Genomic DNA, 16,335 nt, shown 5'->3' with positions numbered 1-16,335 from the left:
AGTTTTGTCCATCTGTTCTAATATCTCCTTGGTATAACTCTGAAGTCTATTAACATTATAACATTAAAATGTGCTATATAAATACAAGCTGGAGTGTTCCCTTGAAATATACGCCCCCAGAACGCTGCCAAATGGTAAATAGTCATTGTGGCATCATTAGAGAATCGTTTGGACTCGCCAACTTCATTTCTGATGCAGCTCACCAAGCCCAAACTCTTCTAATGTCTATTCCAAGGACAGGGTTCGCTGGAAAGGCTCTTTGCAGCTCTGCCAGCATCTATCCGGAGAGCAACTAATGGCTCACTTTTCGGAAGTAACTACGGACACTTTACTTGTTAAAGGCGCTACAAACATGTTACTGAAAAAGTGTATCACTTCAAACAGCCGAGGTGGCGGGCGGGCCCCAGTGAGATGGAGCCACAGCGCCACGCAGCGAGGAGATTTGGAGAAACTGCCTTCAACTCTGCCACTCAAACATGTGGATGTTCAGTCAAGACTAATCTGGAAGGGGAGGTGAACTACATAGAAAGCAATTTGTCCAACAACAAAATTTTTTTTGAAAAATCAGATAACTTTCTGAAGAGCCCCATGACGCCTGGTCAATCTCCCCTATCAACTGGTAACATATTTGTAAATATTCCTTTTTTGCAACTTTTGCCTAAAAAACCGCATTTTTTCTAATTGTGGACCTCACTCGTGTCGTCTGACCAAGGTCCCATATAAATTTAACACGCAACTTCTTCGCTTTTCAATTCGCTCCCTCTAGAAGTGAACCGCAATGCACTTTTGTGGTCTTGCTCATCGGCATTGTTACTTATAATGATTTGTGCATCTGTATCCCCGAGATGCCTTTGTTCCTCTACCCCATTTAAATGTTTTCGAAGAATATGTGGGTATTTTATTCCTCTTCCCAAAATCACATTTGTTCTTTGCACGTACTTGCTGCAACGGGTAGCTGTTTGTTAATAAATAAATACCTGTGCAGCACCTTCACTGTTTGTGCACCTTCTGTTAAAGATCCCAGTCATGGTCGTCACCCCCCTTCCCCTGTGTGCTATTGCTAAGATACCTGGAGACTTGTAACCTAGGCACAAGCCATTACTGTCATAATGGCGGCACCTACTGGTCAACAGCAGTAATTCAGTGCAGCGTTTGAAAGGACGCTTACCTCTTCAATTGTCAAGTTCCCCAAGCAGGTAGTGGAACTGGTTGCAAAAGATAGCGAGATAAAGGCGGCAACTGCACCAGGCAACTTGCAGCCAAGGATCTGGACTCCCAGGTCAGGCGGATGACTGTATCCTGTGACAAAAGGAGATTAGCGACACAGGGAGAAGATGGAAGAGACCAGAGGTGGAGAGAAGGTGGGACCCTTGCTGATCGCCTCCAGATCCCGCACTGGACGCATCAACTAACACAGCGAAGATCAAATAATTCGGGGCCCTTCTAACCTCCTGTACCGCTAAATATCTCACCCCACAAGTGGAGAATTAACTTTTTGAAATAGCAAAAGGAAAACAAGGAAGCTTCCATTTGTACAATACCCTTTACATGACTCTGGGGGGGGGGGGGGGGGGTTACTGCACTGTAGGGATTCTATGATGTACAAGCATAAATAAGTGGGTGAAGTGTTCAGTTCAATACATCAAGAAAAAAAAGTTTCTGCCTTCAATCTCTAATTTCCTTTGATAATAAAAGACAAACACACATAGGTTTTATTTAAAACAATTATTTCCTCATTAATGATCCATTATACAAATGTCAACATAGGAATTTATTCAAAACAAAATTGTAAACTCACGTTTGTGCAGATTTTACCAGTAATGAGAAAAATATAATAAATTTCATTGCATTAAAAACAATCACAAGAGCATTTCATTTTCATTTCACTGGAAAGACATTATTGATTTCCACTAAGAATAGATAAGTATCCTCCTGAATTTGGCTGTTCAGCACTGTCAGCTCAATCACCCACAATTTGGGCAGAAAATACTTCCCTTTCTCTCTGCACTGACAGCCAACACTGACCTAGATTGCACCTTCATTAGACAGAGCTTGTTCTCCAGCAAGAAAATAGGCCATTAATAAAAGCATGTGGGATCATTGACTTTTTATGGTAAATCACTAATTAGGCCTTTGCTGGAATATGGTGTATAATTCAGGGCACCATGTTTCAAGGAGGAAAGTCAAGGTCTCGGAGAGGGTGCAGGGGAAGCCTGACTTCAGTCATTTGGAGAGAGTCGAGAAACTAGAGTTGTTCTTGGAACGGAAAACGTTAAGGAGAGGATTGGAGGCGCTCAAAGTTTATGAAGGGTTTTGATGGTGGAAACAGTTTTGCCCCATCAGGAGAGTCAATAACCAGATGGGAGACGGCAAAGGGAATTTATAATACTCGGCAAGATAGGATGATCTGAAACACCTCGAGGTGAAACCAGATTCAATACCAACTTTCATTTTAAAAATTGGGAAAGGGAAACATTGCAGAATAATAGGGGGGGGGGGGGCAGGGAGACAGTAAGAAAGCAGGAGCAACTGGAGATCCCCTTCAAAGGGCTGGCACAAGCAACAATAGACTGAATAATCAACTGCTTTGCTGTATGAATCTATGAAAAGCTACCAAGATTAAAGCTACAGCTCCATTCCTTTTCTTAAAGCATTAGACAATTGGAAGCATTTAAGTATCTTATTTGCTCCTTCCAAATTGTTCTGCTAATTAAACTAAGTTTTCCGATTGCAAATATTTTATTTTAGGTGTTGTCACCCTCATTTCAAAATAACTTAACTCACTAAACTCAGGAAGAAACAAAACCCAAAGGCAGGAGGAGGATGAGGAACTTGTAAACAGCTTCCTTGGTACATGTGGAATACAAAACAAACATTTACATCAAAAATAATATTTAAGATTACAGTCACAAGAGAACAAGTAGCTCAATATGCACAAGATTTACTTAATTGACCTATTATGGATATTATGTTGAAGGAAAAACTGTTAAATGGTTTCCAGTCAGTAGCTGAGGAAGTACAATGTAGGACAAAGTATAATGAACTCATGAAACAGTTACCATTTTAATTTGGTGATTTACAAATTGTCAAAGCACCATTACTGGCTGAAATCAAAATTCCCTCTAAATAACAGATTCTCCTAAACAGACCAGTTAATTTGAATAATCAGAGACAGGCCAGCTACTAAAAGGGAAACGTGATTATTCATAGTTTAATGCATCGCAACTCACTCTCAACATGCACTGAAAATGCAAAGTAGATCAGTCACCATCTCAAAGAGGTTCACATCCAAAGTGGGAATCCTTCATAGGGTCTCCTCGGGAATACGAACCTGCCTCCCCCCTCTTTCAGATACTGACAGCTCTACTGTGCATTTCCACCATTTTCTGTTTCCCGTTGCATTGTGCAAATGCAAACAGAAGTCTTTCCGGACCAGGATCTACTCGCTGCTTTTGGTAAATCAAACATTAGTGCATTCCTTCACAAACAGCATTCTTAAAATCCTGCCATTGAGATGCTAGGATATCAGCACAGGTCTCCAAAATGAAAAAAAAAATCCCTTTGGCTGTAGCACTTCAGATCGAGTTTCCCTGACGTTAGTGATAACGGTTAACCTCTGACCGAGCTTTTCCCAAATGTTTCAGTGACTGTTTTCCATGCATCGATTTGCAAAATGCCTGGGGAGGAGTTCTGACGATGGAGTAATTTCATTCCAGTGAAAATTGGGAACCGTCACTCTCCCCCCTCCCCACCAAAGAGCTCGTTAAGCCTAATTGAATAAAATTAGGTCTTTTGAATTATCAGACCCGAGATTGATAAAAATATTTTGCTCAGTGAGATATTAAAAGAAATGGAGTCAAGGCAGGATTGAAAATGACTAGGGCCAATTGTGAATTGAACATTTTAAAATGGGTATTTTCAAAATTATTTTTGTTTTATAAATTTAGAATACCCAATTAATTTTTCCAATTAAGGGGCAACTTAGTCCGCCAATCCACCTACCCTGCACATCCTTTTGTGTTGTGGGGGTGAGACCCATGCAGACACGGGGAGAATGTGCAAACTCCACATAGACAGTGACCGGGGCCGGGATCGAACCTGGGTCCTCGGCACAGTGAGGCAGCAGTGCTAACCACTGGTATTTTCAAAATTCTGAGGGATTTGTTCCATGGTTGCTTAGTTGGGTCCGGGTCCTCTCCCTGCCCTGGGATGGGTCAGGTTGTGGTGGAATTGCATTTTTCTCTTACCCTGGTGGTAAGGGGGCGTGCACTCCAGGGGTCTGGATCAGACAGCCACCAGGTACAGAACAGCAACCGGCATTGATCCAGGTTTTAAAAAAAAAGAAAATTATTTCCAACATAAGCCAAGACTGAAATTTCAAATGTAGCGCCCACCATTCGCAATTTTGCCTCAATGCTGGGCAGCGTCAGTGGCTAACGGCGCAGATAAACTAGCCAACCCCTCATCAATCCAACCCCTTTTCCCTTTTTGAGATAAATGAAGCAATTCAGCTGCCAAGCAGATAATTATTTTACGGCTGGTTATCAAACTAAGTTGCTCAGGCCAAGGAATGAAGCAGTGACTGGAGCTAACCATTGCTTACAAAAATTAAGAGGTAGAAAATGGCATGACTATTTTTTTAAAAAAATGCACATGGAAGTGAAGCTTTGTGGTAAAGAGTCCCAACAGTGGCTCCAAACGAGAAGCCCGATTTAAAAATAACAAATATGCAACTTGAAATTAAATTGCTCTCGTTGCATCATTAGATAGAATGGGAAATATCTGAGAAACTTCTACACATATATAAAGTGCTCAGTTAATAGTCTATTCAGGCCATATCTAACATGCATCATACACAGATTAGAACTCCCCCCCCCCCCCCCCCAGATAATACTGTGGTGAGTCACAAGGTTTAAAATGTTTGTTTTTTTAAAAAGCAAGATGAAAGGTCAAGTGGGATATATCCGAGCAGCAAACATTCTCAAAGTCAGGAGAGGGAACGGTTTAAAAGAGGCAACGTCAAGCCTGGCTTTTTAAAAACTTGACCAAATGCAGGAGGAAAGGGGGTGGCATGTTCAACACTCTCCCTCAGACACTACAAAAATAAACTAACTTAAGAGTGGATGAGTCCACGAATCTCAATAAATACCTCGCGGGGGGGAGGGGGGATAAGGATCAGGATCGTCACATCAGATCACTCGTGACCTCAGTGAATGGCAGAGCAGACTCAAAGGGCTGAATGGCCTGCTTCTGCTCCCACACTTTATGGAGGAGACGACGTGTTTAGGACAGAGTAATTACAGTTTGGGGAGCAAGAATGGAAAGATCAAAGGAATATTGATCAGATCTGCAACGTATTAAAAATATAAACTCTTTGGCCTCCCATTCTGGTTCCAGTGAAGACTCTTAAACAAAATCAAGCACCAATTGTTTTAAGTTCCCCTTGCTCCATCACACTCCCTCCCATACACATCTGGTTGTTGCTGGGATACAGGTACTGTACTTTTTTAATAGCATCCCTAAAGTGCAGGAGACCATTCGGCCCATTAAGTCTGCACCGATCCACTCCGCCCTATACCCGTAATCCCATAACCTAATCTGGATATCCCATAACACCAAGGGGCAATTTATCATGGCCAATCCACCTAACCGCTCTTCCTATACTGAATGATTCAGGAGCATAGCGGACAATACAATTATCAGGGAGCTCTACCCTTCCAGGATTAAACCGTTTCCTGTACGTAGTGGCCTTTTATATTCAGCGTTCTGAATCCAATAACTGTCTAAACGTAAAGTAACAAAAATATTGCAGTATAGTTAACAACAATCCTGTCTAGGCAGTTCTATTGGTCATCCTGAGCAGATGTGGTTTTGCAGTTGTTGTAACAGGTATTGATAGTTGGCCATATCAGAATGTCAAAGCCCATCGACCGTGACTTTCAAAGTGGGATTTGATTTTGCCGATTCAGTTCCTCCAAAGCACCACTGATCCAGACTGACTGCTGTTGACATGAAAACGGCCTGGTATCGGTCTCCAATGTTTCAATAACGGTGCTCCGTGGACAGAAGTGACAAATCGCCCCAGGGCAGCCGAGTGGACAAGCCAATTTGAAAGCGCCAGTCCCGAATGAAGAACTGAAGTGGCACAATGAGAGGCGCTTTACACCCACTCAATCCAGATATTTCTGTCAGTGGCTTCAAAGGCTGATGAGTTTGCAGGAGTAGCTGTATGTCAATGTCAGCTGGACTGCGGAAGTGCATGACCAGCTCTGATGTTTGCAGTTTCTCTCTTGATGATTCGAAATCAGATTACTTGCCAAAATATTTTCTTTTTAAAAAAAACAATTAAACGTGTTGAAATTCAATAAAAGCCTGGATAGGTCTTGTGTTCTAAAAGAAACCAGGTTTTCCTACGAGACTGGTTTCATTTACCGTGCCGTTCATATTGTCCTCTCATCCTGCCCAAGTTCAGTGTCCGCCTGCGAAAATCAGCGGCGTTCTTTCTTCGGGGTTCTGATCTCGATATATAAAAAATTGACACAAAATCTACAGAAATGTAATTAAGGATATTTTATACTGAATTTGTGCATTCGAGATAAATCACGCTGGTAAATGCAAAGCAAACATTGCCCATTTTTGGCACCGTAATAATTCTGGCTCGCCAACTCGGGTGTGGAACAACTAACGTCTATTTACACCAAACTCCCTCAGAGTTGTTGCAGCTTCGTGGCTGCCAGTCAGCACCAGGAATCTGCTGCGGTGAACAGCCCACCCTGGTCCCCATTGGTATTTCCGGGTCACGTGACCATATTGGTCGCTCGCCCCTCATAGGGTCCAGACATCTCCCCTCATAGGGGCCACACATCTCAGGCACTCGGGCTCATCACTAAACAACTTCCAGGCACAGCAGGGCCGAGTTTCAGAGTAAACCACCCTCCACTCTGCTCCAATACATTTTAAAACGGGTTTTTCCTCCCTCAGTTTCACCGACAGGACCAATTTAATGCCAAACATTTTCCCTCTCAAATAGCAGGCCCATATTAAACTCGCATATTAACTGGTCATTCATCTCTGTGCTGCCTGGAGAACCTCATTCATAAAAATGGCTGCCAGGGCTTACTGTGCAGACGACACAAGGGAGGGAGGGAGGGAGGGAGGGAGGGAGGGTGGGCGGGCTGCGAGGAGGGAGGGTGGGCGGGCTGCGAGGAGGGAGGGTGGGCGGGCTGCGAGGAGGGAGGGTGGGCGGGCTGCGAGGAGGGAGGGTGGGCGGGCTGCGAGGAGGGAGGGTGGGCTGCGAGGAGGGAGGGTGGGCTGCGAGGAGGGAGGGTGGGCTGCGAGGAGGGAGGGTGGGCTGCGTGGAGGGAGGGTGGGCTGCGTGGAGGGAGGGTGGGCTGCGAGGAGGGAGGGTCGGCTGCGAGGAGGGAGGATGAGCTGCGAGGAGGGAGGGTGGGCTGCGAGGAGGGAGGGTGGGCTGCGAGGAGGGAGGATGAGCTGTGAGGATGGAGGGTGGGCTGTGTGGAGGGAGGGTGGGCTGCGAGGAGGGAGGGTGGGCTGCGAGGAGGGAGGGTCAGCTGTGAGGAGGGAGGGTCAGCTGTGAGGAGGGAGGGTGGGCTGCGAGGAGGGAGGATGAGCTGTGAGGATGGAGGGTGGGCTGTGTGGGGGGAGGGTGGGCTGTGAGGAGGGAGGGTGGGCTGTGTGGGGGGAGGGTGGGCTGTGAGGAGGGAGGGTGGGCTGTGAGGAGGGAGGGTGGGCTGTGAGGAGGATGCTTCAGTTGATTTGGACAAGTTGAGCGAGTGGAAAAATGAATGGCAAATGCAGCATAATTTACATAAATGCAAACTTATCCACTTGAGTAGCAAAAACGAGATGGCAGATTATTAACTGAATGGCCATAAATTAGGAGCGGGGAGCGTGCAACGAGATCTGGGTGTCCTCGTACACCAGTCGCTGAAGGTAAGCATGTAGGTGCAGTGGGTGGTAGAGAAGGCACCTTCATAGCAAGAGGATTCAAGAGCATGAGCAGGGATGTCTTGTTGCAATTATACAGGACCTTGATGAAGCCACACCTGGAATATTGTGTGCAGTTTTAGTCTCCTTATTTGAGGAAGGGTATTCTTTCTCTGGAGGGTTTACCTGACTGATTTCTGGGTTGGCAGGACAGACGTATGAGGAGAGATCGAGTCCGTTAGGATTGTATTCACTGGAGTTCAGAAGAATGACAGGAATCTCATGGAAACCTATAGAATTCTCACAGAACTAGACGGGGGATACAAGAAGGATGTTCCCGATGGTGGGGGTGTCCAGAACCAGGGGTCACGGTCTGAGGATGTGGGGTAGACCATTTAGGTCAGAGATGAGGAGAAATTTCTTTACTCAGAGAGTGGTGAGCCTGTGGAATGCGTTACCACAGGAAGTAGTTGAGGCTGAAACATTGTATTTTTTCAATGAAGCAGTTGGATGTAGCACTTGCGGTAAAGGGGATTAAAGGATATGGGAGGGGGCTAATTATACAATAGTCGATTCAATATCTAGACAAGTTAGATGATCAGCCATGATCATAATGAATGGAGAGCACGGTGGCGGCAATTAGAGCAGCCCGTTACTTGGCTGGTTGGTGTGGGTGAGGTTGGTCGCCCTCTTCCCTTGTGTACGTCCCCCTTTTGAACTGCGGGGCTCTTTGGCGTTTGTGCGACACAGATGATAATCCCCAGTCCGTGTAGTCCAGAACGGACCCAGTATTAAACTCCAAGTCGTCATTTGTACAATCACAAGGAATTGAAAATGATGCACAGGAGATGTCCACGGCGGAGGATTTTGAAGCCATTAGAAAGGATTTGATTGATGAACTTTGCCGGGAACAAAATTCAAATTCATCACTCGTGGCTCTTCCACAAAAATGTTTAGGTTCAAAGGATCGTATGTGTGTTCATCTTTGTATTAGACCTTTCACGAAAGCTGAAGTTGCACAAAATGAATCACAAGACTGTGTATCAATAGAAAACTCAACTGGTGTTTGCCCTGACACATACAAATTTCTTTGGGTTCCTGATGTAGTGTTCGAGGAATTGGCCAAATAGCTCAATGTTTTACATTTATTCATGTTTATGGGCCAGAAACCAAATGAGTTGAAGTATTTGGAGCAGTAAATCCACTTATTGAGGATGTTTTAAATGGACAGAACCGTTTGGTTTTTACTTACGGTGTCACCAAAGCAGGAAAGGCATACACATTTCAAGAGCCAGACAATGATATGGGTATCTTGCCGCGTTCACGGCGTGCCCTATTTAAGAGTACTGAAGGAAAGATTTACAAAAACATGAATATTAAGCCACAGAGATGCACAGACTTTAGTAGATTAACAGACATGCAAGTGAAAGAGGAGGAGGCCTTCAGAAAACCATCTGTTTAAAGAGAGTGATCAATACAATGAGCGCTGTTGGCATAGTTCGCTAGATGCTTCAGAAGATAATACCAAGTTATGAGTATAGAAGCAAGATGTTCCAAAGGGACTTAAACAAATATGTGGGTGAAAGAACAGCACGTGAAATTCAACATGCAGAAATGAGGGAATAGTCCACGAGGAGCAACATCAGGATATTTGTTAACCAGCAACGGACAAGGATTGAGGAAAGACTTGTGCATTCAGCAGCCTAAAAAAACTGTTTCAAAACTAATGTCCGAGTACTAAAGATAAACTGAAGTCAAATGGAAACTTTATTTTGAGAGGATTAAAATACTTGGGGAGTAAGCAATGCCTTCAATCTGGTGGGAATCATGAACTGGGGTATATCAAAAAGCTATGAAGATTGGGTCAAGAGAAATTTTCACAACCGGAGAGATTATTTGTTAGGCAAGGGTGTGTCATATGGATTGAAAGCAAGTAAATGCACTTGACGTACATATCCACTATGATTTAATTGATTGCTAGGACTGGCAATTCCTGTCCTCTTGTCCCTTTGTTCAAATTATCAGTAGATGTTTACATTTAATTTAGGAAGAATCTTCTAAGTCTTAATAAAGTCGACTCTCATTCTTCTAAACTTCAATGAATACAGGGCTGACCTACTTTTTTTTAAATAAATTTAGAGTACCCAATTATTTTTTCCAATTAAGGGGCAATTTAGCATGGCCAATCCTCCTAACCTGCACATCTTTGGGTTGTGGGGGTGAAACCCACGCAGACACGGGGAGAATGTGCAAACTCCTCACAGACAGTGACCCAGGGCCAGGATTCGAACCCGGGTCCTCAGCGCCGTAGGCAGCAATGCTAACCACTGTGCCACCGTGCTGCCCAGGGCTGACCTACTTAACCTCGCCTCATAGAATCCCTCCACACTGTCACGAAACATGCACGTTATCCGTGACGGTATCCCAACTTGGAACTCCGGTGGATGGGGATCTATAGTTTTATTTTGTTTTGGTGCGAAACCCCAGTGAGAATAAATGGCCTAGTCGACATGTAACAATTGTTGAAGACTATTTATTAAGATTATCATAATGAATGGCGGAGGCTTGAAGGGCCGAACGGCCTCTTCCTGCTCCTTTTTTCTCTGTCACTTTGTGCTACGGTACTATGTGAAAATCGCTTATCACTTATTGTCACAAGTAGACTTCAAATGAAGTTACTGTGAAAAGCCCCTAGTCGCCACATTCCGGCGCCTGCTTGGGGAGGCTGGTACAGGAATTGAACCCGCGCTGCTGGCCTGCCTTGGACAGCTTCAAAAGCCAGCTATTTAGCCCTGTGCTAAACCAGCCCCTATGTACTAAGTACTATGGTACTTTGCACTTCAAAGTAATTCACTCTACACAAAGCACCTTTGAGAGAATCTCCAGAGATAACGGTAATCAGGGATCATTGTGACTCGTAGGCCCATGCTCAGTAGAAAAAGGTCTAAACCAGTCAAGTGCGTTCATATTGGATCTTCCAAGAAGGAAAAAAAAAACCTCTATAAAATGGGGAACTATAGGGCAGCACGGTGGCGCAGTGGTTACAGGAGGGGCTTTCATCCCAAGAGTCCAAGTTGGATTCTTGCCCAACCTCAGTTTCGCCGTTACTGAACAGTCTGACAGCTAATGCACGAGGTATCAAAGGAAACACTACAATTAACAAAAAGCAAAAGGTCCCCATCAGTGCACGACACTCAGAAATCCCACTCACAGCCATCCCCCAACCCTATCACAGCTCTCCCCCGCTCACAGCTCTCCCCATACAGGTGCACAGGGCTGTCCTAAAGTCACCACCTAATATTCATAGGAAAACCTCCCCCTGCCCCGGGATATCTAGTTAAAGGCTTTCCTTAAAAAAAACACAATACAAACAACTGAAACAGAATAAAGGAAATACTTTGATTGTTCAGGTAATGTCAGGGCATTCACCAATTGATAGGGAACTGAAAGCACATTGCAAAATCGACTAAAAATTAAATCTAGAAAGATGCTCACCCTCTTTCAAGGGATTGCTGCTTCTGGGTTATACAAGCCCAGACTGGCAGGTCAGAGGAGTTAACACCGTCCAGGTGCAACTCTTTTTTTTTATATAAATTTAGAGTACCCAATTAATTTTTTCCAATTAAGGGGCAATTCAATATGCCCAATCCACCTACCCTGCAAATCTTTGGGTTGTGGGGGTCAGACCCATGCAAATACGGAGAAAATGTACAAACTCCACACGGACAGTGACCTGGGGCCGGGATCGAACCTGGAACCTCAGCGCCGTGAGACAGCAGGGCTATCCCACTGCGCCACTGTGCTACCCTGTCCAGGTGCATCTCTAGCAGTGGTCTACTCTGCCTGGAGAGGGAGGGGCATGAACCAATCTGCCCTGGCGGAGTGGTGTACAGCTCTTCAGGAGCAGAGCAGCACCAGGCTAGAAATCTTTGCTGCACTCACCTCAAAGTCTCTTGCCAACTGAGGGCCATCTTGTGCATGCCACGGTTTAGGAATCGGATTTGATGTCGCTGGCATGACAAGATTGGAACGCCTGATGGGACACTGCTGGGCAGCTGTTTTAATTACCATTGATGGATGCAATTGACGTTCACTCCACCCGTCAAGAGGTATGGCCAAATCGCAACATGATTTCAACGTTTTACGAGAGTCAAAAAGTTTCAGACTTTTTGGTTCTCTCCAGATTCACCAAACATGCCAGGGGAGAATTCCATCCTTTATCTCGCTCCTCCTGGGCGGGAAGAACATTCTATGGTTTAGTTTAATGAGTAAGCCACCCTTTCTGGCCCTCACTTGAGTGCACATTATTCATGTCCGAATCTAGATTGGATAAGGCTATTCACCTTTGCAAGCATCACAATCAAGTCACTGCCCCTCACCCGTCGTACATACGCAGTGTCCAGAAGGAGTGACTGGATAAGCTGTGAGCATGAGTACCAGCCCAGCGAGCACCAAGGCCAACATTGGCAATACTAATGCCAGTCTAGCTGGTGCCAGCAACTTAGAGAAGTGATAAATTGAATCAGGGCCCCGCAATGCCATTCCACACCAGGTGGTACAGTTATCTGCAGTCACCAGTCGAGTTCCAAGATGGCCGTTTCAGAATATCTGGCCACCAGGTACAGTGAAGGAGACTTGGGGAGTAAAAGGATACAGAAAGGTCAAGTCCCATGGTTCCCAGACTGCCGATCAACCAGGGTAAATGATGTACCATGTAGTTAACCTCACTTTGCCCTTTTCTCGGGACTTTCAGGATCACACTCAGGCCGTATGCAAGATTCCCTATAACCATCAGGACAAAGAGGATGGGGGAGATGCCTTCCGTCGACTTCCTTTGCACCTGAGAAGAAAAGTTACACGTTTTAAATAAGAAAATACAAATAGCTACACAAGAAATATTGGTTATGCTTCCCCCCTTCCCCCGCCAGTCTTTTGGGGGTTTGGGTGCACGACTGGCTTCAGTGCTGCACAGTGACCATCAGTCCAACAGCCTCAAACACTTACGTTTCTGATCAGCTGAGGCAACCTTGATGCCAGGTAAAACACAGACGACAAGGTGCCAATCGTAAAACCAATGATTTCTTTCGTAGTAAATTCCTGCAAATGGCAAAACGACAGGGTAACGCAAGATAAATAAAAGGAGAACCAATTTTACAAATGCATGTGAACTGGGAGCAGGAGTAGGCCGACTCGACTTGAGCCTGCTCCGTCATTCACTGAGATCACAGTGGGTCTGGTTGAAAGGCAATCGAGACTATTTTTCCCTGCAATTAAACTTCTGAGATTCCAAATGGAGTCAGGAGAGGAACTTTGCTACAATCAAGCTTTCTAACCAATTATTCAAAACTTTCAAAAATAAAAATAGAAATAGAAAAAGGAGACAGCAGCTTATTTGATTGGGTTCACAATAAAGTTGGCACATGACATATACACTCAGCATATATTTAGAAATTACCAAAGGAGCAGAGAGAAAGAGAGAGAGAAAGCTATCAAAACTTTCTTTCCCCATAGTTGAGAAAGCAAAAAAAATAAACGGAATCCTCAGCCTAGTAGAATTAGAAAAAGGGACAGTTAAACCTGATCTGTGAAAACAGATACAGAAGGGATTTACAAAAAGGTGTGAAAGCATTTCAGCAAACACTTCTACAGACAAGATGCTTGTCGAAGGTGGTAACTCTTTTGTAAACTGCAATTGATCCTGGATTAATGGTAAATTTTGAATGAGGTGGAGCGATTACGATGGAGACGGAGCGATTACGATGGAGAAGGAGCGATTCCAATGGAGAAGGAGCGATTCCGATGGAGAAGGAGCGATTCCGATGGAGAAGGAGCGATTCCGATGGAGAAGGAGCGATTCCGATGGAGAAGGAGCGATTCCGATGGAGACTGTTGAATGAGATTGAGCAATTTTGAATGTGATTGAGCGATTTTAAATCACCAAAGGTATTAAAGGATATGGGGCAAAGACAGATAGGTGGAGTTCGGTCGCAACTCAGCCATTAAATGCCAGAAAAGGCTCGACGGGCAAAATTCTGTTCCTACCTCATGAGTTACGTAGAGAATCTAGGGAAATGGAAGGTGAGTGGGTGTTAGGTGTGGGGTCTTTACATTGGGGCAGAGAAAGTTACAGTGAGATTAGACAGAGATGTTCAACATGGAGAGGTTTTTAATACAGGTTTGAGGATTAAGGTTCTGAATGCTCATCATTTTCTCTCTCTTCAGTTAATCACCCAGGGATCCATTTCCTCAATTCCGTCCCTTCATGATATTCAAACTGCTTGTACCAGGCTCCATGCAACCTCCAAGCATTGGTCACCCAAGGACCTCTGGCAATTAAGAGATGCAAGGATGATTTGTGCAGTTTGGTATTTTTTGAGACTGGAGGTTTGCGGAAGGCAGTTCTTAGTTTTTTTTTAAATTGGTGAATAAATCCACAAATACCAAGATTTATTTGCATCAGCAGCCACAGGCATATGAGATATGGTACACGTTAAACAGCTGGCCTAGACTCAATGAATACACACCAAAACAGCTCATGGAAGACAAAATGTTTGAACATCTGTGCGTTAAAGGATGTGACTGGTCCGAGATAAACTCACGTAGACTCGGGCAGATTATATCAATTGTGCAGAAGGTGATGGTGAAGTTAGGACTGACCTGGTTAGCGGATAAATCAGAAACAGTCAATAGAGAACGGCTAGTGAACTTCTGCATCCCTTGAATCGGAGACCCAATGCCTTCCTCTGGTAGCAAGGAGACAGTTGCTCCGAGTATCATAAATACAGCAATGGCGTTGATTGCAGTCCCATCTGAAATAAACCACAGTTTTAAATGCTTTGCACATCTGAAACATTTTAATTCTTTTGATGTGATTTGAAGTATTTTTTAAAAAATATATTTATTCAAATTTTCAACGATTTTCAACAAAATACTCCAAACAGAAAAAGGAATAAAGCACAAAACAAGCAAAAATTATACATGGGATTTCCAACAAAATACAATAATCCCCATTTAACAAATAAACACGCCAGTAAGGAAAACGGCCCACTCTAAACTAAACAAAAAAGAAAAACCAACCTCCCCCGGGGTTGCTGCTGCTGCTGACCGCCACCTAACGTTCCGTGAGACAGTCTAGGAATGGATGCCACCGCCTGGAGAACCCCTGCACAGACCCTCGCAAGGCAAACTTTATCCTTTCCAGCTTGATGAATTCTGCCATTTCGTTGATCCAAGCTTCCATGCTTGGGGGCTTTGCATCCCTCCACATTAATAGGATCCTCCGCCGGGCTACCAGGGACGCAAAGGCCAGAACACCGGCCTCTTTCAGCTCCTGCACTCCCGGCTCGTCCCATACCCCGAATAATGCTATCTCCCAGCTCGGCTTGACCCAGGTGTTCACCACTTCGGACATAGTCCTCGCAAAGCCCCTCCAGAACCCCTCCAGCGCCGGGCACGTCCAGAGCATATGGGCGTGATTTGCTGGGCTCCCCGAGCACCTCCCACACCTGTCCTCCACCCCAAAAACCTACTCATCCTCGCCCCCGTCATATGCGCCCTATGAACAACTTTGAACTGTATTAGGCTGAGCCTGGCGCAAGAGGAGGAGAAATTAACCCTACTCAGGGCATCAGCCCACAGATCCTCATCTAGCTCCTCCCCGAGCTCCTCCTCCCACTTGCCCTTTAATTCCTCCACCGAGGCCTCCCCCACTTCCTGATAGATCGCCGAGACCTTGCCTTCTCCAACCCATACGCCCAAAATTACCCTGTCCTGAATCCTTTGTGCTGTGAGCGTGGAAATTTCCTCACCTGCCATCTCACAAACGCCCTCACTTGCATGTACCTAAAAGCATTCCCAGGAGGTATCCCAAATTTCTCCTCTAGCGCCCCCAGGCTCGCAAAAGTCCCATCAATAAATAGGTCCCCCATTTTTTAAATCCCTGTCCGATGCCAGCTCAGAAACCCCCCCATCCATCCCCCTCCCGGAACAAACCTGTGGTTCTCTCATATCGGGGACCAGACCGAGGCCCCCTCCTCGCCCCTATGTCGCCTCCACTGCCCCCAGATCTTCAGAGTCGCCGCCACCACTGGACATGTGGTGTACCTTGTTGGCGGGAGCGGCAACGGTGCCGTCACCAGCGCCCCCAGACTTGTACCCACACAAGACGCCATCTCTAGCCTCTTCCACGCCGCCCCCTCCATTACCCACTTACGGATCATCGCCACATTAGATGCCCAATAATAGCCACATAGATTCGCAGCGCCAGCCCCCGTCTGTCCCTGCTACACTCCAAAAACACCCTCTTCACCCTCGGGGTCTTATTCGCCCATACAAATCCCATAATGCTCCTGCTTACCCATTTTTTAAAAAGCCTTGGGGATCAGGATG

At 45.3% G+C, this 16,335-nt stretch overlaps 1 protein-coding gene across 5 annotated transcripts in view; it reads right to left on the bottom strand.

Annotated features, from left to right (window-relative positions):
• Window positions 1-4,642: 4,642 nt before the first annotated feature.
• LOC119950919 (lysosomal amino acid transporter 1 homolog) overlaps window positions 4,643-16,335 on the bottom strand; it is a 44,714-nt gene continuing 33,021 nt past the window's right edge. For all 5 annotated transcript variants that reach the window (XM_038773856.1, XM_038773858.1, XM_038773859.1 and 2 more), the window contains exons 5-8: window positions 14,605-14,756; window positions 12,952-13,044; window positions 12,602-12,787; window positions 4,643-6,546 (exon numbers count right to left, since the gene is read on the bottom strand). In XM_038773856.1, the coding sequence (XP_038629784.1) occupies window positions 6,469-6,546; window positions 12,602-12,787; window positions 12,952-13,044; window positions 14,605-14,756 (509 nt within the window). In that variant the 3' untranslated portion in view covers window positions 4,643-6,468. The remainder of the gene's footprint in view (window positions 6,547-12,601; window positions 12,788-12,951; window positions 13,045-14,604; window positions 14,757-16,335) is intronic.

The sequence above is a fragment of the Scyliorhinus canicula genome, chromosome 16 (genome assembly GCF_902713615.1).
Source record: "Scyliorhinus canicula chromosome 16, sScyCan1.1, whole genome shotgun sequence".
NCBI classification, from domain to species: Eukaryota; Metazoa; Chordata; class Chondrichthyes; order Carcharhiniformes; family Scyliorhinidae; genus Scyliorhinus; species Scyliorhinus canicula.
Note: the sequence above shows the minus strand (reverse complement) of the source record. Positions and strands in the feature narration are given on the sequence as shown.